This window comes from Volvox carteri (assembly GCF_000143455.1).
Source record: "Volvox carteri f. nagariensis unplaced genomic scaffold VOLCAscaffold_78, whole genome shotgun sequence".
In the NCBI taxonomy this organism is placed as follows: Eukaryota; Viridiplantae; Chlorophyta; class Chlorophyceae; order Chlamydomonadales; family Volvocaceae; genus Volvox; species Volvox carteri.
Genome location: NW_003307621.1, coordinates 90,667 through 115,828, shown reverse-complemented (window position 1 = coordinate 115,828; position 25,162 = coordinate 90,667). Strand labels below are relative to the sequence as shown.

The window sequence follows — 25,162 nt, the reverse complement described above, 5'->3', positions numbered from 1 at the left end:
AGCAGCAGCGACAGCAGCAGCAGCAGCGACAGCGACAGGTGGTGGGGCAGCCCCAGCAACAGAGGTCAAGCCAGCGGGCCATCACAGATTTCTTCACCCCGGCGGAAGGTGCAATGCAGCAAGAAGGACCCACCCTAAACGCCCCAGCGGAGGATGGGCCAACGCAGGAAGCAGGGGCGGGAGGGGGCGAGGCGGTGGCAGCAGCAGCAACGGCGGGCGCAACAGGAGCCTCGCCACTGGCCCGCGCACGCGCCCGGGCGGTGGCAGACTTCTGGGCGCGTTTGCGCTCGTTCGCAATGCTGGAGACCCCCAGACACGGCTGGGACAGGGTCGGGCCGCAGCACCCCATCCTGGCGGTCGTGGAGGAACGGATGCGGTGCGCAGCACCGGTGGAAATCACGGCCTAAATAGCCGAGATAGAGTCGGATCGAGGTCTTACCGGAAAGGGAGCAGGGAGAGTGAGAGTGAGGGAGGGGGTGAGAGAGCCAGGAGTAGGGATAGGTGAGGGAGCGAGGAGAGCAGGGAGGCCCTGGGCAGTTGGAGGGCTGGGCGAGAGGGCAGTGCCCTGAGCGTGGTCTAGCAGGGGGAGTTGAGGTCCCGGGCTGTGTGTGTTTTGTGTACTCGTGTGGTTGCCCTCTCCCCGGGAATTGGGGCCCGTCGGAGTGAGGGGAATGGGTTCTGTGCTGTCTGGCATCAGAGTAGAGAAGACGTANGTGGCTTGTGGGAGTGGAGAGGTGGGAAAGCGGTGGAGGAGAGGGGTTTGGAGGTGGAGAACAGGTGTTGCTGGTTCCGGCCGGTCAGGGTCAGGAGGGGAGGGGTTTCGGTGTGGTAAGCGGGAGCCAGCGGCGTCTGTGAGCCGTGCCTTTTTCGGGGCTTTATTGGGGGGGCGCCGTGCTGGCTTGTCATCCCCCCCGCGGCTTTAGGTGTTTNTGCTGTGTCTCGCGCTGGGCTGCATCCAAGAGCCCGCAACCCCCAGGAGGAGACTGACGTGCGGACCAGTTTCGCCTCGTTTGTGAGTGGACCGGCGAGGAAGTGGTGGCCACCCTCGGGAAGTGTTCGTTGTTCGTTGCTCGTGGTAGTTGAACAGCTGGCCTTCGAGGACCAGTGTGCGAGTACTCGCTTTGTGTTGGTCTTTTCTGTGCAACCGTGTCTCGGCTTTTGCGGTGTGTCGTCTCAGGCCCGTGGTCCTCCGTGTCTCCCTTGCCTTGCTGGCTGCGTGGGGCCCTGGTTTTTGTGTGTGTAGAGGAGGCCCCCGAGTAGAGCCCCTGCCCCCGGTGGTGTTTTCTTTTTGTTCTGGTTTTGGCGGTCAAGAGGGACGAGAGCGCGTGAATAGGCAGGCCAGGCGAAGTGGCGCCTTTCGTGCGGCTCTCGCATAGATCGGTTCGCAGTCTTCTGCGCCGCTGTGTTGCCTAGCCAGGGGCTGGGAGAGTGTCCCGGTTGGCGTGAGTGAGGGAATGAGGCGCGCGCGGAGGAACAGACGGACGTAGAGCCGCGCGCCCATCCCTGCGCTGTGTTTCGGCCCGGTCAGGGCCCCCGGTGCTCGTCCTTTATCGGGCGAGCCGCCCACAGTGTAACACCCCATCAACAGTAGGAGTAACAACAGCAATCGCAATAGCAGTAGCAAGACGCAGAGCAGAGCAGGGCCCAAGATCCCAAGGGGAGTTACGTTCTGAGGAAGAGTAACGAAATCGCTTTTCGAGTCTCAAGAGCTGCAGCCGTCGCATTCTGGTACGTCTATGGCATTGTTTGCTTGATAGGCTGGTTAATTCGTTGGCGGTTGCACGACAGTTGCAGGACAACACCATTCAGTTAACCTGACTAAACAGCAGACTTAGTGCCGATGTCATGGCAGCAGTAAGAAACCGGCTAATGTGATTGGCAATTTTTTTACCGAAACTCCGCAAGGTCCGTTTTTGTTGAGGTCGTTGTTAGCAGTTGACGGAGTTGCGCACTGGTGGTTATTGGTTGAATGAGAAAAAAGAAAAGGAACTCCGTACTTACTCTGCATTTGCCGCTCCTGTCCGCTGAGTGAGACCTCACTGCGGGTGGGTGGGGGGAGAGGAGGAAGTTGCAAACAAGACGAACTCTTACCGAAGGCCGACATCGGCAGTTCATATACTACATACATACATACAAATACACCCGCAGACTTCCCCACAACCATCTCCTTTCCTCCCATCGTGCCCTGTATCCCCTCACAGGCATCCCCCTCCCCTCGGCTTTGGGCATCGGTAGTATGTCTTGCACATCCCCGATAATGATATCTCTTCCCCCCTTTTTCCTTAGGAGAACTCCTAACCCCCCCCCCGCCTCCTCTCCCCGGCCCCCCTTCCCCCCCACTCACCTCCGAGTCAAGCTACTACACAAGAAAAGCAGTTGCGGCATACACACTGCCGTCCACAGCAGCCCCACCACGGACGGCAACACGCCCGTGAGCAGCAACTTCCACAACCTTATGCCGAAATTCTGCAAGTCATTGTACGACATTGTACGAAAATAATACATGTATTACTCAGCAAACGAATGTACGTGAATGGGCTGGGATGGAACACGGCATGGCCTGTACGTGTATACGGCTCTAGAAAGAGATGGCTGAGGAGGAATATGACAATTTGTACAATGCCGTACAATGTCGTACACACCTCGGGTTCGCAGAACCAGTCGACGTACAGCTTGTTGTTGGTGTCGAAACCTTCGAAGGTCTCAGGACCGCCGCACAGAGAAACACCCAGGGAGGCTAGGGCCCCTGCGACGGCAAGGGGGGGAGGGGGGAAAGGGGGAAAGGGTTATGGAAATGGAAGGAAGGGGAGAGAAAAGGTATATGGAAGGAAGAGCGCTAACACCCGGGGAAGGGGAAAATGGTTTCTTGAGTGTACGAGTGCCACATTATACTCTTGTGACAGTCATAAGGCCTCCTACCCCAGCGCCAACCCCCACCCCTAACCCCCAATAATCGCCCCCAAACCAAGTCAAATTAAATCCCCCAATTATGTCTACCCACCTTGCAACGGGCCCATGGGCAGTACGAAGATTACGGCCATGGGCAGTACGATGGCCGCCCGCCGCACCAACTGCTCCGTTAGTCCCGTACTCCACAGCCCCGGCCAGCTGACGTCATCGGGTGCGGGCGCTGGTACGGCATCAAACGACAGCAGACTTCCTGGGCCTTGCGGAGGTACGACACGCCGGCATTGGGCCAACATTTGGGCGTCCTGAGGTGGACAGTTTTAGAGTTGTAATTAGTACAATTTTATTATTAATGACTATCATTAACCATACCATATTTTAAAATTTTGTAATTTTTAGTAATTTAATAAATATTTTTAAGTCACAGAAATGCAGAGATAAATAAACTACATAAGCAAGATTTTCCCTTGCGGCAGAGGACCAAGGGGTAAGCATCCCGAGTTTCGGGCAATCTCCAGGCCGCCAGGTCGTCGTCAGGCATCACTGTAAATTGTACAACAACTTAATCTAGGCACTTCGGCTCCACCCCGGCATTCCGGCAACCGCCGCCACCTGGATGAGCCCCCCAGCTCAAACACGCATATACGACATACATACAGCACACACATACAGCAAACCCTTAGCTTAGACCTCAAATATCCGCCACGGTTTTGCCTCCAGCATCCATATATTTTATGTCGGACGACATCTACACGCCGGGCTCACACGGGCTTTGAATCGATGCCTCTTCAGCACGTAAAAGCTTGGTGTGCACCTGCAATCCACGCACGCACCTAAAAAGAAAGACCCAAACGTAGCAGTGGCTTAGATCTCAAAAACGCCCGCCACGCACATGCTCGCTCATCTCCTCCTTCAGCTCCATCCATAATCACGACATTTTGGCGCAGCTACCTACCCGATTACCTAACTGTCCACCTAACAACCTAACGAACTAACTACCTGCGAGTTGTTAAACATGGCGAAGTAGGCCGTGCCAGCAGGCCGGTGCAAGGCTCGCTCCCGCTCGAACGCAATCCGTGACTCTAGGTCCCGGATCTCCTCCCGAAGCTCGGCGGCGCGGAGTTGCAACCTTCCCTCCGCTGCCGCGGCTGATCCTCCGAACACGTCGTCGCCAACGACGCGGGAGCTGCTGTCCTTAACCCCCCCCGCCGCCGCCGCCGCCGCCGCCGCCGCCGATGCGGCCAATGCTCCCTTGCCGTCCTCTATGTCCGTTGCCGGGACACGTGACCGTTGGCGGCGGTGGTGTCGTACCTTCAGCTGTTCGAGATCTCGTACGATAGATGCAAGGACGAGCATCTTGGCGTCCCAGCTGTAGATCAGCTTGTCGACAGCGTCGTGATTCGTGACGGGGATAAGGCCCTGGAAGGACTTGGGAAATAAGTCACGGAGTACGGCAGCCACCGCCGCACCGTTGGGATCCGTCTCTGCGTCAGCCCTCGCCTTCTCCGCCGCCGTGGCTGCCGCGGCGGCGCTAGAGTCGACGGCGATGTCAGGCAGTCTCGTTGACGTCGGCGGCTGAGTCGCCGCCGCCGCCACGGCTGCAGCGGCGCCGCTGGCGGCGGTTGAGACAGCAAAAGTGGTAAGGTTGGCAGCACTGCTATCTGTTCCGCCGCCACCGCCACCGCTACCGGCCGCGGCGGCGGCGGCAGCCCCCACCGCGGGTCGGCGGCCAGCCTTAGCTGCCTTACCTCTCGCATCAGTTGCATGCACGGCCTTCAACGGATCGTACAGGCGATTGCCCGGATCTTCAAACATTTCATAGTATCGCCGTACGTCGTGTGCGATTTTAGCTACGCCGCGCAATGGCGGCGCCGCCGCCGCCGCCGCGACCGCCACCGCCTGCGCCTCCACATCAACCGCACCGAGCTGCGCCATGGTTGCGGTACAGATACTGTTGTTTGACTCTGATCGGTCCATACAGGCAGCCGCGGATCCTGAGCCGCCGGCTGCCGCGGCAGCGATCGTGTCGGGGGTGATATCGGTGGCGACAACGTCAGCGGCGGCGAGAGCATTATGTCCACTTTCTAACAGCTGCTGTACCGGCGCAGCGGAAGGGGCCGCGGTGGCGGCGTACTGCCTGGCGGCGCTCTCGACAGCCCAAATGGCGGCCGTTCGTACACGACTAACGATGATGTACGTAAACGCAGCCAGCCTGTCGATTAAGCTCGGGCCGCGCTTGAGATGCACGCGCTTGATTAGTACGACATAATGGCTGGCGTTCACCAGACGTGTGTGAGTGCCTTCCTGGTCACCGTCATTGTCGCCGTCGGCGGAGGTTACGGGATCGGAGAAACCATCGCGTCCGGCAGGCCGCCGCATTGTCGTACAGCGGAGATACGCCGTGCTGCTTCCACCGCGGGCGCTGCCGTCGCCGCCGCCGTCGCCGCCACCGCCAACGCCATGACCACGACCGTCGCCGCCAGGCACTTGACGCAACTGCACCTGGAGCAGCTGTAACAAACGGACGTTTCTCTTGCCAGGCAGTAGCGGCTGCAGTGGGTCGGTCATGCCGTACAACTGATGCGCAACGCCCGCCGTCACAGCGGACTCCTCGCCATTCCCCGTTTTCATAACGTTGCGGTGGCGGAGGCCGTACCGCACGTACGGCGCAAAAGTATTTGCCGTGGCGGCGGCGGTAGTTATTGGCTCGCTGCCGCCGTTGCCGTCCCAATTGCCGCTCTTATCGGCAGCGTCACATACGTCCTCTACCGCCGCAGCCGCCGCTGCCGTACTCTTGCGTGAACGTGCAGCGCATGCGCCGGGACCCCAAGCCCCCAGCTGCGGCGCGGTGGCCGTGTCCCTACCACCGCCGCCGCCGTCGTCCTCAGCCGCCGTCTTCCGCAATCCCCCCAACTCCTCACGAGCTAAGCGAAGCGCCTCCCGCGGACGCCAGTACGGCAGTACGACGGCGCCGCCGGTTAGCTCAAGCTCCTCGCTCATTTTCTTCAGCACTGTCGCTTCGCTCTGACTCACGCCCTTCCCGTTGCCACCGCCGCCGCTAACGCCGCTGCCACTGTCGTACTCCTGCGCACCACTCTCGTTCGGCACGTCAATGGTGGCGACGGCGGGTGCGGCGGCCGCCTCAGACCGTCGTAGATGCGGCCCCCGGACTAGATCGTCGTACGTTATCATTCGCTCCTTCTTGCCGTACAACCGTACGGGAAGCGGCGCTTCGTCGTCGGCCACCGTCGGCAGTACAAGGTCACGGACGCCGAAGCGCGCGGCTGTTCGCTGCAGGGGATTCTGCCAGTCCAAGTAGTCGAGCATCATGCGAAGCGAGGGGTTGAAGAAGTTCGCAATGTTCAGCCTGAAGGAGGACGAACGGGAAGGGAGAGCGGAAGAGTGAGGAAGAACGCCAAGCAGGAATGTAAAGGAAATAGAGAGGAAAGGGAAAGGGAAAGGGAAAGGGAAAGGGAAAGGGAAAAAGAAAGGGAGAAACAGGAAGGGAAACTGAAGAGAAAAGTAAAAGAGGAACAAGGTACTTGGCGAGCCATGGGGGACAAGAAAAGCGCAAGGACGCACCTGAAGATGCCGTACATATGCCGTACATACACTATCAAATTGTCACCATGCCACGACATCCCGGCCAAGTCTCAGAGCAGAGGTGGTGGGCGCACATGCACCCACTCCACATAGTTAGCCACGAACGGCAAGGCGACGGACCGGCATACCGATACTCGGGATCAGGTACTGCAGCCAGGGAAAAGCCGTACCATGCCGTATAGAGCGCAAAACCGTACGGCGACCTGTGTCGTATCTTACCATGTGCTGCGCAGCGACATCCTAGGCATCATGATCGTGATGGTGGCGTCGCCGCCGCCGCCGCCGGCCGCCGCTGCCGCTGCCGCTGTGTCGCCGCTGCCTCCGTCAGCACCGTGGTCCAGATCAAAGCCAGGCCCACTGGCGACATCAACTTCCCCCGCTCCACAGCCCGGTCCATCGGCCTCCCCCCTTTCCAACACCTTCCTAACAGCCACCACCGACGGCGCCACAACCGCTGCAGCAGCAGCAGCCGCCGCCGCTGACACAGGTGCCGCCTGCTCCGACGCTGCCTCCGTCGCGCCCTCGGCTGGCTGATAACAAGCTGCTGCCGTCGCTGCTGCTTCCGCCGCCGCCGCCGCCGCCGAAGACTCGGCGTCCCGCCGCCGCCGGTGCTGCCCGTCGGCAGCACCTGTCCTTGTCGAAAGCTCCAGGGTCGCCTTGTTTCTACTTTTCATGTCTCTTCTGCCTGTCCTGTTGCCGACAGCGAAACTCGCAGGAGCAGCGACAGATCCAGCAGCTGACCTGGTGCTCGCGTCAGCAGCTGTAGCGCCAGGTTTCGGCACTACCGAACCCGCCATTTCGGGCTGCAGCTCCTTGTCGTGCGGCAGAGCGTCGAGGCAGGTGAAGTATGCCATTCGGAGTTGCGCGTAACATCTGCAGTTGATGAGCAGTACCCAGCAGCCGTACCTGGGCAGTACGGCAGTTAACATGGGAGGTACGGCAAGGGGAGTGACGCACCTCTGTGCAAGCACGCGTGTCGGAAAGGAACACATCCGTCACTATCCGCCATATCCCGAATGAACGCCCCCACTGACATTCGTGAACGACCAACGTGTTTTCATCTCGGTCCTCGGTCCTCAAACAGGTCTACATACACACATACACACGTGCACGACTCCCCCAGATCTTCCCCCGAAGAATACAAACTAAATACAAACTAACAACACCAGGTCTGACAAAGCTGCTGTCGCAAAGCATGACACTTCCGTCCAGTCAAATAGCGGCCCTCATACAGCCCAGTTCCGTACGATCCCGTACAGGATCCTTACCCAATGAAAATGTAGGTCATGAAGAAAGGCAGTATAAATAACCTGCTGCCGGTGGGTACGTTGGCCAAGGACAGCTGTGCCAAGGTGCCCAAATTGGCGGTTGAGTGCGCGATCCCGCCTCGCGTGTAGTAGACCGGGATGACTGAAGTCGATGGTCAGGGGAGAGCCATGATGTCGATGTTAGCGACGATGATGATGATGACGATGATGACGATGATGATGATGATGATGATGATGATGATGATGATGATGATGATGATGATGATGATGATGATGATGATGATGATGATGATGATGATGATGATGACGATGATGACGATGATGATGATGATGATGATGATGATGATGATGATGATGATGATGATGATGATGATGATGATGACGATGATGATGATGATGATGATGATGATGATGATGATGACGATGATGATGATGATGATGATGATGACGATGATGATGATGATGATGATGATGATGATGGTGGTGATGATGATGATGATGATGATGGTGGTGATGACGGCAGTGATGATGATGACGGCAGTGATGATGATGGTGATGATGATGACGGCAGTGATGATGATGGTGATGATGAAGGCGAGGAGGAGGAGAAGCGGGCAAGGGGATACAAGGAGTGGGAACTGGCGAAGGAAGCAGAAGACAACAACACGGAGGGGGAGGACGAAGATGATGATAATGGAGGATACGGTGAGTCAAGCCAAAGGCAAGGAAAACGTGAATAAAGAAAAGGTAAGGAGGAAAGGGCGGAAGTCCGCCAGACATACAGACATACCAAGACAGAGATTATGGAGCTAGAGGGTATTAATTAGGTGGAGGGCAAACCCTCTACGCTCAGGGGGTGCTTTTGCCTTCGAACGAAAACCGGCGGCACGATCTACCTACCACCCTTCCCCACATCGGCCGTCACGTCGGGCTTTATTTCTTTTGGGTACTTTTGGGGTTCGGTTAAAATGGGTGGGTGCATATGAGAAAATGATCAGCGCCTGTGTATGTATGTATGAATGTATGTATGTATATAAAACTGCACTGCAAATGTGTACGGTCCGGTCTGGTCTGGTAACTCCACTGCATTACTTAGCTCAGTAAGATCCTGGGTTCGATTCCAGGGCAGACCCCCATTAATCCGGGGAATAAGGAGAATTACAAATAGCAGCGAAGGTATGGAGTTGACGTCTAGTTGATGGACTAAGTTTCGCATTCTGAGATGGTGGTGATGGCTGACCTGTCTCTACGGATGTCGGGTGACTGGATGAGGAGGGGTCAAGATGGCAGGACCCAAACCGCCGTCGGTTGTACGGTGGAATCAACTTTCAATAAATATAGTCCATGCGGCCCCCGGGCTTTGACGGACCCACCCACCCCACTCGTGCGGCACTTGTAACACTATTGTGATGTGCTGATAGCGTGCAATTCACACGCGGCTCGGCTCTATTATGTGTAAATAACCCAAAGGGTACGTTGTCATATGATGTGGTACGGCAATGTACGGTGACTTACGTACGGCAATTCCGAATACCGTCATGACAGTGAACATCTGCAGCCCTATGAGCAGCACCCTGGTGAGCACCAGTGCGTCGAAGCCGCTACATCGCACGATGTCCGCATCCGACACCGCCAACAGGGGCATCAACCAGTTCCTGCAGATCACGAAAGCACCAGGTGCATCATCACAATCATCACATCACATCACAAGTCTGTGTGCTTAGGAGGGGGGGGAAGGAAGGAAAACACAGAGATTACCTATCATGTACCACCACATGAGTGTGTATGCAGTTGCGAGGAAAGGGAAATGCAGGTCACATACCACTACTCTACTACTACTATACCACTACTACCACCACCACTACTACCGCTACCACAACCACCACTACCACTGCTACTACTACCACAACCACAACCACCCCCACAACGGCACACTCACCAAACCTGATGAATGGTGCCCAGTACCAGACGAGGAGGCCGCATGAACAAGTCCTGAAGCTCCTGGGGGAGAAAGTGGGGGGAGAGAGTGTGTGCGTGAGGGGTGAGAGAGAGTGAGGGGACAGGGAGAGAGTGAGGAGACAGGGAGAGAGACTTCACACCATCCCGCAGGCACACGCATGCCATTCCAGCCATCCAATTCGGGCGACAAGAGACGGGGCAACGATGGCGGAGGCAGAGGAGGCGGAGGAAGGAAGCGGGGACCGAATCAGAGGACAAGAAGTACAGAACCCCCAGCACGCTGCATCGTGAGGCAAACGGACCCACAAGACCAGATGGGCGGGGTACCGGAAAGGTAAAACACGGCACAAGAAGCGCTATCCAGGGTGCGATAGCGGAGCCGTGGATGGCGGTGAGGTTACAATAGCTGGGTAGCTAAACAACGCACGTACAATCACTTTGGTGGAGATTGGAAAGGGTACGCCCCGGACGATACCAAGTGGGGAACGAGCAATATTCACGCTAGCACTACCGTACATTCTAGCGTCTTAATGTACGGCATGCAATGTTCAAATCCGTTCGTCCGCGTTCTGCCTGGTTTCCTTATCCGAGCTATCTCTTTGCATTGCCTTCAGCTTAATCCTTAGTCTTATCTGGAAAAGTTGAAGGCGTCTGGGCGCTTCGGGAGATTTCCCAATCTGTGCAACTCCGTTTCCCATTGGGGACAGCTGGGGACGTCACAAAGGTCTACCTACCTGCCGACGCTGGAAGACGCCGCCTGGGCCTCGGACCCAGCCTCGGAGTACGACAAATCCAAAGATGCATAAAGCCCCCCAGAGCACGTTGATATATACTCTGTACGGCGAGGGGCGGGAGACAAAACCCCCGCAAGAGACAGAGGCAACAGGGAAAGAGGCGCGAGAGATACACAGTGTGTGCTTATTTCATTTCAAATTTCTACCGTGCCCATCTTTCTATCTCACAGACACAAGCATGCAAGGATGATAGGCCGCAGGCAGACGTGAACAGGATGTCCTTTGCCGGGGGAACTGTGTTGCTCAACAGAAGAAAATGAACTCACGATACGACCACCTGGTTGTCCGATACCAGGTAGCGCTGATCCGAGAGCGCCAGGGGTTGTTGCGGAGGAGGAGGCCACGGTGGCGGTGGACGTACCAAAAGCTGCGAAGAATTCGCCATCGCAAAAGACACGCTATGATATTGCTTGATGACTATAACGGTTGGTGCACCTCAGACTTGCGGATTAGCGATTTTGCAATCATCTTCAGCCGCAGTAGAGCATAGTCCACGAGCGCCCGTCCTTAGAGATATAAAAACAAATACTGTAAGTTAAAATGGAATAGATTGGACTGCTCAAGCCGCGAAGGACAACTGTAAACAATGTAAATAAGCTTCAACTTATGCATGGACCTCCTAAGATGCATAAGCTCACACCCTAGAATTACACATACTTCCCAGCGTGTATTCCCATGATGATTTGAAGTGCGCTCTTGCTTCAAATTAGTAAGAAACGTACATACGTATACGGGAGAGATTCCTCCATGATCGGGCATATCACAGTAAGAGAGTTAGGCCATTAAAACTCTAAGTCGTTTTAGGGTGAAGATCATCTGAGCGGGCGCCTGTAAGGTTCAAGGATGGATGCGCACGGTGTCCCCTTACGGGACTTCCCTAAAGATAGGTTCGCCTTACAGTATTTATAGCCTTCTGTACGTCCCCTTGTCAGCGTTTCGCAGGCCAACCTACACCACATCCTCGGCTTCACCCCGCAGCACCGTAAACATCACAGCTGGTCTCATCTGGCCAAGCGTCACCAAGCCCAGACCAAATAATATAAAGCCTAGACCAAGAGACCAAGCCTGACATTAGTTGGCCCGCGCCTTACACAACTATGGCGAGCTTCTAAGTGTAAGGGGAAGTACCAGGACAGAGTAACGGAACATAGCAAAGCAGGATGTTGTACCCTGATTGGGTATCTGGTGGCTCCCTTGGCAAAAGACGACTCTATGGGCTGCTTTTTGCTTTTGGGTTTTGCCTGAGGGAGGGACCTGTGCGTACTTGGAGGGAGCATCAGCATGTTCCTTCCTTACATACACATCGCGAATAGGTACGACATCGCTATACCGAGCATTTGTGTTCCATAGGGAGTGTCTTACGTAGCGCCCTACATAGTGCCCAGGAGGGCAGGTTTCAGGGTAACACAGTGCCGAAGTCGTTTACAAGCCAAAGTCCTTGGCAAGATGGACCTGACACAAGCCCTGCCTACACAGCGGGCACGGCTGACATTGAGGCGCAGCAGAAGACGGCAATGCCTGCTGGCTAAGCCCCCTATTTCCGATTGACCCGCAGCATCACACACTGACCCGCAGCATCACGCACTGACCTGCAGCATCGCGCACTGACCCGCAGCATCGCGCACTGACCTGCAGCATCGCGCACTGACCCGCAGCATCACGCACTGACCCGCAGCATCACGCACTGACCCGCAGCATCGCGCACTGACCCGCAGCATCGCGTTACCCCCTTCCCCGAGGCCCACGCACGCACAATGCTGAAGGAGCTAAGAGCCCCCTTCCAAGCCCAAGATGTTTCTCTTACACACCCAGACCACCTAGGCCTCTCATGCAGCCGGAAGTACTTCTTGCCGTTCTGCATTAGTTTCAGTCAACGATTAGCTTTCGGCGCTCTTCTCTGAAGTAAGGACGCGTTCGAAACGGCTCCTGGCTCCTGGCTGGGCGGGTATACCAGCGACAGCCCGTCCATGGCGACAACCCGTCTCCGTGATTTTACAAACGTTCCCACACTTGTGCGGAGCTTGTAACCTGTAACCACTAGCAAATGCGACTGCTTCTGACTTTCACCCAGGAAGGCTCAGAGATACTAGGGACGGTGCACGCGTGTTACGGCGTACAAGGACTCGCATCCAGTCAGGGTCTACTTTACGGTGCGATCCCTCGAGCGATCCCCCGACATCCTGCACTGCCCCCTCCTTTAAGCGGCCGGCATTTGGGGGATAGCGTTGGCATCCGACGTCATGCACACTGCTACTTGAACCATGGAGCTGTTTCCCTCGACCATAGAGCTGAAGCCGCAACAATTTCTCCCTGCTGTGTAGGAAAGCTCGAAGGTCAAGCAAGCCTGGCAGCTACGCCAACACCAACTCGGCCGAGGAAATCAAGCTGGCGGGGAGTGGATTCGCGTCTGTGCAAGAAGATAACCGAAGTGCACCAATCGGTCACGTTGATCTAGACCCGGTGTTCCCGCTGGGAGGATGTTTGGCAGGCTGCGGCGGCTGTGCCTTAGATGTGAAAGAGGACATGAAGCGTTAACTGTCCGGGGATATAATTAGTGTCGTACGCTTAGCAACAAACTCCATGACGTCAAGCTCCTCCTTAAGCTCCTTGTCATGGGAGGCGAACGGTCTATGTGCCGAATCTTATGCATAGCACCTGCTGAAGTGATGACAGTAGTAGATTATGCAACAGTTATGATACCTTGCGCCACATGAGGAGGCTGACAGCGTCATAATCATATTGCGCAATCCGGCTATCAGGCGCTCCGTGGAAGGTAGCTCCAGGGAACAAAAGCTGGTGAGACATCTTAAGTGCTTTTCTGTAGGAAACAGTTTCACATCGGAAGCCAAACACGGGCTTTCATGGCCAATGGGGGTGCAAGACGTGTCAACGGCAGTGTCGTAAGGCGATACGATGGTACGGTCGGCAGTCTTGCAGCACAGCGATGTCTATCAGTGATACGGTAGTGGAACCTTCCGAAGGTCATTGGCTTAAACTCTAACGTTTCTCTTGCTTTCGGGGGATGGGACGACATATGTATAGCCGTCTCACGGTGCCACAAAGTTGGAGCTCCATGGATTCTTTCGCACCACGATATTATTTGTAGAAAGCAAAAGGTTGAGCTGCTTCAGTCAAGCTCCTTTCGCCGGTACTTGCTTATGCATTCTTCTGCTGGTTCGAACGTGACCTTGCTTCTCCGGCGACGTTAATATGCAATTAGAATTTACATCGGGACTCGTGTTTTTTTCTTCGCTTGTCGCTTGCGTCCATTTCAGATTTTGACTCTGGAGTCATTGTGTCAGCACTTCATGCTTCAGCGCATGTTCCGGGCATCGTATGGGCGCACAGGTGTGGCGGGACCACTATCGGGTGTCACCTCCGCATCGGTTTACCCTAGTCCCGCTTGGTTGCCAGTCCCCTCTGTCATGGCAGACTCCGGTTCCTGCACACCGGCAGCGATTATGGCTTGCGCTGCAGTCCATCTTGTTCAGCATGATTATGTTGCTGTCTCTAAACGATTCAGCAATAGCAACAGTCACGTTGTCCCAGAGCCCACCGCCTCTGCAACCAGTTTCCGGCAGCGCCCTGTTGGATACCTGCCCCCGGGGGCTTGCTGACTGCGGGCAGGGGCAGGTCAGATTGTACGCAGCGTCGGCGTCAGCAGCACCTAAGCCTCGCGACTTGGCTGCAGCCAACTACAGCGCCTTGCTCGGGGCGCCAACCTATACTGGCCGATGCTTGTCTGGGCCTCCGAGCACGAGAGCAGACCAAACGGCCCTCTGGTCCCTTGCAAGCGGTGATATCGACAGCAACAGCCCGGCACAGACTACGCTTGCCGTGACCTTCAGCTCAGCGCTGTATGCAGTACAGGTCAGTGGGATGCGATTTGGGTTCAGTTCGGATGGGGAGGGGCGGATGGTGGCTCGCGATTGACGGACGGGATGATAAAGGGGGGGTAGATTGAGATATGGTTTAAAAGGTGCCGGCAAAATACAAACGGACCCAGATCAGATCCGGTGTGGGTGGCAAAGTGTGTGAGTATATTCGCCACGTTTGAATGGAACGACTGGGAAGTAAGTACGGATACGTGTTTGTGCTTGCGAAACCGATCCAATCTTTACCGAAGAAAGGAGTCTTCAATAGACTTTGAAAGTGACGCCCATATCTAATGCAGCGATGGAGATTCAGGACGTGAACTGGTAAAGGTGTATCGTCCCAAATGTTGTCAATTATGTCTGACAGATAAACTTTGCGGACGGGTAACCTGAAGCGTTACATTAGCCAAGCGCACAAAGTCATAGCAGTTCACAAATTACGTCCAAAGGCATGCCCAGGAACGAGCAGTTAAAAGATTTCGAAACACGCGCGCTTGCGTTTCTTTTGGAAAGTGAAAGAGGAGGGTGCGGTGCGTCTCAGAAGTTGATATACGTGTGTGGATTGCAGATCAGAGAAATTCAATTTGCTTGGCGAAAATCCTTTGTCGAATCGCTGACATCTTCACATGCTGTGTCGAATGAGCGAAACGCGATGTACCAATAAGCTGCGAACCGACGCGCACTTTGTAAAAAGGCTACATTGTGATACGTAGGTTGCCAAAAAGCGGGTGCGAATGATGTTTTCGAAACGAAGACAGGCCCCGACGCTGATATTTCTGTAATTTGTAGTACCGATAACAGTTTCCGCTCCGCTCCCGATACCCTGCTCTGATTACCTAGGGTTAACCGGTTGACAAGTCACTTTCCGTTGAAGGATTTGAGTTAACTGAACACTTTACCTGAGCTCTTCAGGGCCACCGCGCTCCTGCCTTCGTTGCCCCTTCGTGGCATGTTGCACAAACCTACCAACCGAGTGGAGCTGGCACTGCGTCCATGTACGCGTGCACGCGCGCGCGTGTGTGTGTGTCCGTCCTGGAGGGCTTTTGCACGTGCCCAGAAGTTCTGAATGTCGCGGCCGGACAAACTCCAGGTCGTCTTTGCATTCAATGCAGCCTGAAACGCGCGTACCCCAGCTACTGGGGTCGACTTCAGGCGTTCCAAGCTACCTATCCAAAGCCACACATCGGCCACGCACTTTTCCCAAATGTTCTGTAAGAAGCTGTTTTACACGGTCTCGATACCAGTGTTGGAAATGACCGACACTCATATACCAGTGAATGGTAACCACAGTAATAGGACCTAACGGGGTTCCGGCGCTTTGCTGGTCTTAACAACCGCGCGCTTACATGTTTACATGCCTGCTGCATGTCCCGCAATGCCGCAGGTGGAGGTCGCCGTCGCGAGCAGCCGTGGAAGTGCCGTGTCAGAGGTGGCGGTACGGCTGGCATCTGGTCAATCCCGCAAGGTACGGCACTGTACATCAGGCAGAATTTTCCCTCATATATGTCACGGGCCCTGAGGGTGGCGGGAGTCTTCTGGTGTCCCAGTGTCAGGGACGACTTGGGTTGCTAGGAATGTCCAGGGGGCTCACCCAACTAATGCAACATATTTTTTGTGTCGATTGTTACAGAGTGGGTGGCTTCTGGGCCGATTGCACACATTAGGATGCTGACCTAGAATCGAACACCATTACATTATATAATAAGTATATAGTAAATATATAGTAAAATATATAGGAAATTTTTAGGAAATTTTTAGGAAATATATTGTAAATATTTAGTAAATATATAGTAAATATATAGTAATTCAACATATGTGTAAGGGGAAGGCATTGGAGGTCTGCATAATGGCAATTTTGGCCGTAGTTTAAGGTGTTGAGGAGGAGTTAGGGGGGCGTTCAAGGGGCCGCTCACAAGCTCCTGAGCCGCCGCAACATCGCAGGTGGATTGCCCTCCAGACGACGCGCCCAGGTGCCGCGGCCTTAGCGCCGCCGAATCCACGTACACATACGTCTGCAATCTGCTGGCGCCCTCCGACGGTGTAAATCATTACGACAGCATGCCGTCAGGTCAGGCGATCTACGACAGTGATGCCGCGCCGCCCTTGCCTGACGGCAGCTCCGATGCGGACCGTCTGAGCAGCAGCGGCGACGCCGCCGCTGCAATGCCGTCGTCCAGGACGAGTAACGACAATGGTACGGCATCGTTGTTATCGCCGTTATCCGTGCACACGGCAAACAGCCTTGTACGGGAGGTGCAGCTGGGCGTGGACCGTTGGGCGGTGGTTGACGCCGTGGCGCTGGTTGGATACTTGCCGTACGGGGCATCTGCCGTACCATCGCCGCCTCCATCGCCTTGGCCGATGCCGCCACCCAGTCCTCAGCCCAGACCGGCGTACACGGAATCGGCGCCTCCGAAACCGCCGCTGGGAACCTCACGACCGGTATCACGCTCACCGCCGCCGCAGCAGCAGCCTGAGCTGTCACCGCCGCCACGCTCACCGCTGCCGGCCCGGCCACCAGTACCGCCGCCACCAAACTCTTTGCCGCCGCGGTCTAACCTATCACCACCACCGCAACCAAGGCTTTCACCGCCGCCGCCGCCTCAACCACTTGTTCAACCACCGCCAGGCCCATCGCCGCCGCCTCAACCGCCGCCGCCAGCGCCCCTTGATCTGCCGCCGCCAGTTGAACCAACGCAAGCGGCGCCGCCGGCGTTTCCGTGCCCATCGCCGCCGCCTCGGTCTCCCCTGTATCCCACAAGGCCCCCAGAACGCACACCGCCTAACCCTAACCCTGCTGATTTCAGTTCGGCCCTTAGCCCGCCCTCGTCCCCTCTGCCATCTGTACACACACCGCCGTCTATGCCACCGCCGCCGTTGTCAATGCTGCCGACGTCGCCAACGCCGGCGCCGCTTACACCACCCTCGCGAACGCCATTTTCAACGCCGATGCCGACGCCGTTAAGGCCGTCATCGCCGATGCCATCTACGCCGCCGACGCCGACGCCGCCATCACCAACGCCGCAGACGCCGACCCAGCCATCACCGGCGCCGCTATCACTAACGCCGCCGTCGCCGACGCCGTCATCACCAACGCCGCAGACGCCGACGCAGCCATCACCGGCGCCGCCATCACTAACGCCGCCGTCGCCGACGCCGTCATCACCAACACTGCCATCACCCACGCCGCCATCTACCCCACCGTCACCAACGTTGCCATCGCCGCCGGCAGCGCCTGCTCCAGGGCTGCCATCTCCCTCGCCAACGCCGTCGCCGTTAACAACCCTCCCACCGCCGTTTACCCCTGCAATGGGAGCTCCGCCACCCGCTCCCATGCTCCCCGCTAACCCACCAACCCCACTGCAGCCACCGCTGCTCCCGCCGCCGTCCGCCACATCGCCATCACTACTGTTACCACCAGTGGTTCCACCTCCACCTCCTGCACCCCCCTTTCTGGACCCCGCGTCTCCGCCAACACCGCGGCCGTACCCTCCGCCAATCCTAGTCCTGCCATCATCGTCACCGCTGTCGCTGGCCCCGCAGCGCCCGCCTCCTCTACTGCCGTCGGCATCACCGCCGAAGCCGCCGAAGCCTCCACCCTCGCCGCGGCCTCCGCCCCCTCCGCCGCCACCGCCAGCGCCGCCGCTGTACGAACTCCTTGGCATTTCCTTAGCTCTCGTGAACGAGTCTAATCCATCCGCGTTTTTGTCCGTCACGCGCGACTACGACCTTGTGCTGTCTGCCGACGCCCCGGCCAAAGTCGACGCGGCGGCTCTGGCGGCGGTGTTCCCGACAGCGGTTGACGTACAGGTGTTGGGCTGGGACGTGACGGCGCCGCTGCAGCTGGTCAGCAAGACGCCTTCTTCGGTGCCTGCGTCTGGCGTGGTGGTGAGAAGGGAGGGGAGTGAAAGGAGTAGGGACAGAAAGGGGGATTGAGGTGCGGAAGGGGGATCAGGAAGTATCTCTAGGAAAGGAACACTATACCCGCTTGTGTATTCGTGTTTGTATGCATGTATGTATGTATGTATGTATGTGCGTGTGGTAATTGGAATAGAGTAACTCTGCACAATAATCAGGCGCACCTGTCCAAGCACGTCAGCCGCCGGGCTGCACGGCAGCAGTCAGTCCGTCAGGTCTCCTCAGGTCTGAGGAGCGCGATTAAACAAACGAATAGACAGACGAACAAATAAACAAACAAGCAGACGGACAGTTTACCAAACAGACAGTTAGACAGACAGACAGATAGGTAAACAGGTAACAAACTGAATTCGACAAATCAGGCGAGGGGGCTTTTCGGCAAACAGACCGAGACGGCCCCGGGGGGGGTTGGCAGGGGGAAAGAAGGGGGGAAAGAGGGGGGGACGGGGATTACCGGTACCGGCACTTGCTGATAATTCTTCCGCACTTCCCTGCATAATGCCCACCCCCACCCCCACCTATCCACCCACCCACCCACGCTTTGTACGCCGGCAGTTCATTCCTTGTTTCCTTGCATCATGTAAGCCCCCCGCCCCCGCCCCCTCATCCCACCCCGTCTACCTGTGTCGCGCAGTGCGATGCTGGTCTGACTGCCGCCATCGCCGCCGACCTGGGCTCCAGATTGGGCCTCACAGCCTCGCAGGTCAACGTGTCGTGCATCAGCAACAGCAGCGGCGACGCCGCCACCGCTGCCGTCAACGGCGGCGCGATGAGCCGTCGCTTGCTTGCGACGGCATCGGCGGATTCCAGCGGTGTCCATATCGAGAGGGCAGCGGAAGCTGATGCGGCATTGGCGGCGGCGGCGGCGGCGGCGGGCCCCCATGATGCCGGCCGGGAGCTGCAGGCGGCGGCAGTAGCCAGCGGCGGCGGCGGCGGCGGCGCGGAGGGCTCAACGATACCGGAGGAGTCATCCACCGGGGTCTACTTCGCCACCAGTTCTTGCAACGCCATCGCAGAGCTGGCGGCGGCAGCGGCGGCGGCAGATGGGGCGGTTGTGGCGGCGGCAGCGGTGGCGGCCACGGCAGCGGCGCGAAGTGTTTCCATGGTGGCGTCCGTACCCAATTCCAGTGAGTTGGCTCCAGGGACGTCGCTGCGGGAGGAAGTGTACGACAGTCTCGTGGCAGTGGCTGCCAAATCAACGGCCGTGGAGGTGTGCCTGCCATCGCCTGAGGAGCTGGTTGTTTCGACACAGGTGTGAGAGGGGCCCCACCCCGGTGTATGTATGTATGTATGTGAGTGTGTGAGTGTGTGCGCGCGTGTGTGAATGTGTGTGTATATGTATTATATGTATGTGTATGTGTATATTGAAACTGAGCCGCGGACATAAGACCTTGTGTCTGTGTGTTGTCATTGTGTTAATTATATATGTCCCTCCTCCCTCTCTTCCTACCCCTCCTCCCTCTCTTCCTACCCCTCCTCCCTCTCTTCCTACCCCTGCTGCCCGCCAGGTCCGAGCCACGTACAAAGTGCCCCTCAGCGAGCAGGGCAAGCAGCTGTACACTGGGGCCTGTAACGGCTCCGGATCTGGTTCCGGATCTGGTTCCGAATCTCGCCGGATGTCGCTGGCTGGCGTTGGTGCTGGCGGCAGCAGTGGCGGTCTGGTCGGTGCTGCCGGCTGTAATGTCCTGCCAGTACCCATCTCGGTGAGGAATACGAGTAATCAACGGGTGAGGTGACGGGAGGGGTTGGAAGGGGGAGGGCGGGAAAAGACGAACCACGAGCGGGTGAAGCTGATGCAATGGAATGACTGCTGCAGCAGGTGTACAAAAAGCAGAACTGACCAGTCGGCGGTTGTGAAGAAGCAGTCCTCGCGATGATGTTAGTAGTCATGACGACAGCGGAAACCTACCTACCTAGCCGCCAATACTAAAATAAGAGCGGAAGAGGAGCAGTAGAGCCAAGCCGTAAAATAGCAAAGGTGGGTGTAAAGGCGGTGAAAGAGTAATAAAAACTGACGTGAGAAGAGAAAGGGGTGACGTGAGCTGGAATAGAGTTTGCCGCCGGCCTGGCGGCGGCATTGAAGAGGCTGGAGCAAAACTGGCTGATTAGCTGGTAATAAGAAGCTGTCGGTAGGCAAGTGCTTCTCCCAAACCCCCCAAAACGCAACCGACCAGACCGACCCAACCATCCTAGTCCGGCTAGCCGACCGACGCAACGCGATAAACCGACAAAGCTCGAGCCTCCTCGATTTCACCTGGCCAGGCAGCAGAAGTAGCGGCAAGGGCACATGCGAGGCAGAAGGGTAGCAAGATTGTGAGCAGCGAACGATAAAGACAAGAACGCATGTGCGAATGCCGCTGGAAGGGAGTATTAAGCTGGCTGACCGGCGAAATAGGGAATAAGAAGCCCTAATGAACCTCTGTGGAAGCGGAAGAAAACGCAGGGACTAAAAAGGAAACAGTAATGCAAAGGCGGCGCAGGACGACTGCACAAGACGTCCTACGACATGACGGAATGGACAACGTGATGACGTAATGGACGACGTGTACGCCGGCAGGAACGCAAAGAAGTTCTCCAGAAATGGAGAACTGGGTTGGAAAGAACGCAAAAAGAAAGGCCAAAGGGAGGAGAGGCAGTTGGTAGGAAGAGAAGCGCGTGTGTGTGTGTGTGCGCTTGCCGGGGCCACACGTGGCTCCTGCCAATCCGCGCGCACTAGGAGCATGTGCATGCGGCCCCGTATGCGGCCCCGTATGCGGCCCCGTATGCGGCCCCGTATGCGGCCCCGTAGTGCCTCAGATGTGGGGAAGGAACGAGGGGGAGGGCGTGGGGGTTGGGGGGAGGAGCGGGAGGTGGGTTGGGGAAGTGGAGAATGCTGAAAGTGACAAGCGCGCGATACGATGCGGGTGGAGCTTGTGTGGGAGAAATGGGGAGCTGTGTCTACAAGATGGTGGCGGATACGTTGAGAGAGGTCAAGAGTGGTGTGGCCGACGTAAAAGCCGAGTGAGGGTGCGCGCGTAGAGAAGAAGCACCGCGTAGACAACTCGGATGGGAGCACGGACAAGTGAATGAATGATGGAAGGGCCATAGAAGAAACAGACAATAGAAGGGGGGAGGGGGGTTCGCAGCTGCCAGGGGGTTGAAGTGGTGGGCCTTGGGGAGCAGAGTGGAGGTATGGGGGGGTGGGATATGGAAGCATGGAAGTAGTACAATAGGGTGTGTGTGTGTGAGTAGCGGGGGTGGGTAGAAAGCGTTTGCGGAAGGGGGGGAGCATGCGAACGGGTTTTGGAGCGGGGGTAGGAGGGACTGGGGCACATACATGCATACATACATACCGACCCTTGCGCTGTGTTTCGGCTTCGGCCCCCGGCTCTCGCGGCCCACAATGTAATTTAAGTCATACATACATATAAACATCTGTCTGTCTGTCCATATGATGGAGTGGGTGGTTTTGTGTGCGTGGCTGTGTGAAGTAGGGGGTTGTACGCACCCGCGCCGACTTGTGCGGAGTCAGTGACGTTTCGGGTTCAGGACCCGCCACCACCACCACTACCACCACCAGGAGCATTCATTCAGTGCAATCTGCTGCCGGATTATCGGTGGCAACTCCCGCCCCACTGGTCTCGTTCATCCGCCGCTTGGGGGTGGTCAGGGTTGTCAATGCAAACGGTAACGGTAACGGCAAATGTGGGCTAGACTGCAAGATTATAATCAAGCACTGCTGCTTTCTGGCAGATGTCTTCGGTGAAACATACAGCAGCATACATCGACTTATTACGCGATTCGTTGGACCGCCGGTGTGCGTCATTACTGCCCTCGAGGCACCGCACCACACTGCTCCAGGTCGGCTCGCAGGTCTCTCACCGCAACCGGGAGAGTGAAGAGCGGCGTGGGGGTTGGGGGGGGCCCCACACCGTGCTGGGGTGGGGGGTTGGGGGGAAGGCAGCTCGGGCACAGGCAGGGGCAACTGCAGCAAAGCAACTCTTGTTGTTACTATTGAGCGGTGTGTGGGTGGAGCGGTGTGGCGTTAGTGGCTTTAAGTGGTCTTTAACTTATTTTATAAACCTCTTGCCTTGGCTTGGAAACCTCCTACGGCGCTCTTGTTTTCCCCACCCCACCCCACCCCCGTTTTTCGTTTCGATTTGTCCACTCGTTCACGAGGGAACTGTTGCAGCCAGATGAACATTTATAAGTGAAACCGTTTCCCCGCGCGGGGGGCCTCTGCAGGATGCGCCCTCCACCCGCCCCACGACCAGAACGGTGGCGGTGGCGGCGGCGGCCGCGGTGCTGGCGGCGGTGGCGGTCGTCGCGCTGGGGGTAGTGGCAGCGCTCCGGCGGCGGCGGCGGCGACGGCAAAATCTGGAAGTCCAGGAGATGGCGCGGGATACGGCTTTGGTGGGTGCGCGTGTGTTTGGGTGGGTGGGGTTGGGGGGGAGAAGGGCACAGGGATGTGTGGAAGTGTGCGTATGTACATACATGTTTAAGGGAGGGGAGGCTAGCGCGCTCTTGGCTGGACTTGTCCTTTTTTACTGTTGGGCAAAGATTTGATGCTCCTCTCAGCATTCGATACTCCTTATATGCGAGTATCACTTCTTCCTTGTCATCCTCCCTCCACTACCACCACCATCACCACCACCTCCTCGGGATACAAAACCCCCCGATCCCCCGCCGCAAAACACACATTCACACGTACTTGCACACGGTCCCCGCGCCATACCCACGCTCAGGCGCTGTCGCAGCCGTCGTACATCAATGTGTACGGCGTCTTGACGCCGCTGCCGCTTTCGACCCGAAGCTCCACAGCCGCCGACCTCGTGGCGATGCGCTCGTCCCCGTCGCGGTACCAACAGCGCCGTGCAGTCGTACGACGAGTGGCTTTACTTTTGGACAAGGCGGCTGCGGGCCGCCAGAAGGAGGCGTCGGACGGCGGAGGTGACGGCGGCGGCGGCGGTCACGGCGCGGCAGGCCATCGCGGCGGGCCGAGGGTCAACCAGTCTGAGTTTCGGCTCACGTACGGCAGCCTTTCCAGCCGTACGCACAGCCATACACACAGCCATACTCAAAGCCGCAGTCGTAGCCATAGCCACAGCCACAACGGATCTCCAAGTTTGACTTCAAGGCGGGGACGTGCTCTGGCATTTTTTGATCAAGCGTCGCCGCAGGCTGGCAGCGGCGGCGGCGCCGGCGCCGGCGGAAACATCAGCGCCGCCGCCGCTGGGGCTTCTTCCGGCGGCGGCAACCGGAGCCGCCGGCTTACCGGCGCCTCGCGGTTCCGCGCCGCTGCGCTTGCCGCTGCTGGAGACCCCTCCGAGATGCGGTCGGGAATCAGTGAAACCGTGGCGGCCGGCGGAGCTGGCGCAGCCGCCGCTGCCGCCGCCAGCGGCAGCAGCGCCGGAGCCTTTCTTGGCGCTGCGCTACGGAGTCGGTCCTCTCCTGGACCTGGACTGATGCTGCTGCATCTGCACGGCGGCGGCGCCGCCGCTGCCGTACTACCCTCCCGGGAGAACTCCATCGTGTCCTCGTCCGCCATTCGGGAGCACCTGGCGGCGGCGCGCGCCGCTGCGGTAGCGTTGCTAACCGGCGTCCACGGCGGCGGTGAGAGTAGCGGCGGCGGCGGTAGCAACATCGGTGGGGGTCCGGAGACGGCGATGGCGGCGGCGGCGGCGGAAGCACCGCTGCCGGGGACATCCTCTCCGCGGCCATCGACGCCGCTGCTGGGGCGGCGCTTCTCGGGCTGTAGGACGCCCTCCACACGCTCGACACGTCGATCCATCCTGGCCAGCGTCGGTGGTGATGCGCTTGCGCCACCCTCTGCTTCCTTGGCTGGCGGCATCGCGCCATGTGCCGCGGAGGGAAGTGGCGGCGGCGTTGTTGACGACGGAGTTGGCGGTACGAACGACTATCCCGCGGCGTCGGCGACGTCGTCGGCGGAGCCGTTGTACGACAATAAAATTACTGAGTTTCAGCCGGCCAACAGCAGCCGCGCTTATAGCCATGTAGTTACTAGCATCGGCCGTTCTAGCCAGCAGCAGCAGCAGCAGCAGCCCGGTGCCAGCGCCGGAGCCCCTCATGCAAGCTTAACCTTGAATAGCACGTACAACACCAGCAGCGCCGGGAGTGAGCCCATGGAATTAGAACCCGGGCTGTTGCCGTCGCTGTACGACGACGGAGTTCGGGAGCCCCCCCCTCAGTTGCTGCAGGAGCTAACGGAGCGGCGGGCTCGCCATGACGAGGTATCGTACCGTCGGCAGCAGCAGCAGCAGCGGCGGCAGTTGGAGCCGCCGCCGTCATCTGCCGTACGCCGCACGGACGCAGATCCTCACCGTCGGTTGCCCTTCGTCCGGGTACGAATGGACAGCGAGGGGCCGCCGCAATCGCGGTCGCTAGTCGTCAACGCTCGGTTGTGGCAGCAGCATCCGTCGCTGTCGCCGCCGTCGCTGGACTGGGTGCCCGCCGCCTCCGCCGGCGGCGATTCTGCCTCAACCGCCGGAGTGACCACCACGACGGTTCTCCTGAAGTCCCCGTCGTCCACGGGAGGCTCATTGGAAGGAAGCGGACCGGGGGAGTCGTCGCCGCACCTGCCGGGTACGGGTACGGGTACGGGTGCGCAAGCAGCGGACGCTGCTGCCGCCTCCGTGGCCTGCGACGTGTCCGTCGGGTCACTCCAGGCGCCGACGACGCGGGAATCTGGGGGCGGCGGCGGCGGAGGCGGCGGAACTGGCGGAGGAGCTGCTGCCGCCGCCGGCACTGCCACCGCCGTTCGTGGAGAGGCCATTTTGAGAACTGACACCCTTCAATGGTGGCTGCAGCCGCGTGAACACAAGGGACGTTGGGTCGGCAG

The 25,162-nt window shown here is 57.9% G+C and overlaps 3 protein-coding genes across 3 annotated transcripts in view; 1 reads left to right on the top strand and 2 right to left on the bottom strand.

Moving 5' to 3' along the window:
- VOLCADRAFT_98840 (uncharacterized protein) overlaps window positions 1-12,392 on the bottom strand; it is a gene marked incomplete at both ends in the record, with an annotated part of 27,023 nt that extends 14,631 nt beyond the window's left edge. The window contains 17 exons of the mRNA XM_002957686.1: window positions 440-529; window positions 2,002-2,039; window positions 2,345-2,466; window positions 2,643-2,746; window positions 3,002-3,212; window positions 3,907-4,998; window positions 5,410-6,274; window positions 6,730-7,383; window positions 7,417-7,467; window positions 7,779-7,920; window positions 9,294-9,433; window positions 9,718-9,779; window positions 10,472-10,571; window positions 10,798-10,832; window positions 11,660-11,901; window positions 12,121-12,160; window positions 12,201-12,392. Coding sequence (XP_002957732.1) covers window positions 440-529; window positions 2,002-2,039; window positions 2,345-2,466; window positions 2,643-2,746; window positions 3,002-3,212; window positions 3,907-4,998; window positions 5,410-6,274; window positions 6,730-7,383; window positions 7,417-7,467; window positions 7,779-7,920; window positions 9,294-9,433; window positions 9,718-9,779; window positions 10,472-10,571; window positions 10,798-10,832; window positions 11,660-11,901; window positions 12,121-12,160; window positions 12,201-12,392 — 4,180 coding nt within the window. The remainder of the gene's footprint in view (window positions 1-439; window positions 530-2,001; window positions 2,040-2,344; window positions 2,467-2,642; window positions 2,747-3,001; window positions 3,213-3,906; window positions 4,999-5,409; window positions 6,275-6,729; window positions 7,384-7,416; window positions 7,468-7,778; window positions 7,921-9,293; window positions 9,434-9,717; window positions 9,780-10,471; window positions 10,572-10,797; window positions 10,833-11,659; window positions 11,902-12,120; window positions 12,161-12,200) is intronic.
- A 1,475-nt stretch (window positions 12,393-13,867) lies between these two features.
- Window positions 13,868-20,164, top strand: VOLCADRAFT_98839 (uncharacterized protein; the record flags this gene model as incomplete). Its single annotated transcript, XM_002957708.1, has 9 exons — window positions 13,868-13,879; window positions 13,988-14,401; window positions 15,791-15,871; window positions 16,348-16,707; window positions 17,950-18,294; window positions 18,959-19,290; window positions 19,453-19,576; window positions 19,833-20,027; window positions 20,144-20,164. The coding sequence occupies 9 exons, from the start codon at window positions 13,868-13,870 to the stop codon at window positions 20,162-20,164; spliced, it is 1,884 nt and encodes a 627-aa protein (XP_002957754.1).
- Window positions 20,165-23,044: 2,880 nt separating this feature from the next.
- Window positions 23,045-25,162, bottom strand: part of VOLCADRAFT_98838 (uncharacterized protein) — a gene marked incomplete at both ends in the record, with an annotated part of 5,466 nt that continues 3,348 nt past the window's right edge. Inside the window, 4 exons of the mRNA XM_002957685.1 lie at window positions 23,045-23,217; window positions 23,337-23,484; window positions 23,579-23,780; window positions 24,645-25,008. Of these exons, the coding sequence (XP_002957731.1) occupies window positions 23,045-23,217; window positions 23,337-23,484; window positions 23,579-23,780; window positions 24,645-25,008 (887 nt within the window). The remainder of the gene's footprint in view (window positions 23,218-23,336; window positions 23,485-23,578; window positions 23,781-24,644; window positions 25,009-25,162) is intronic.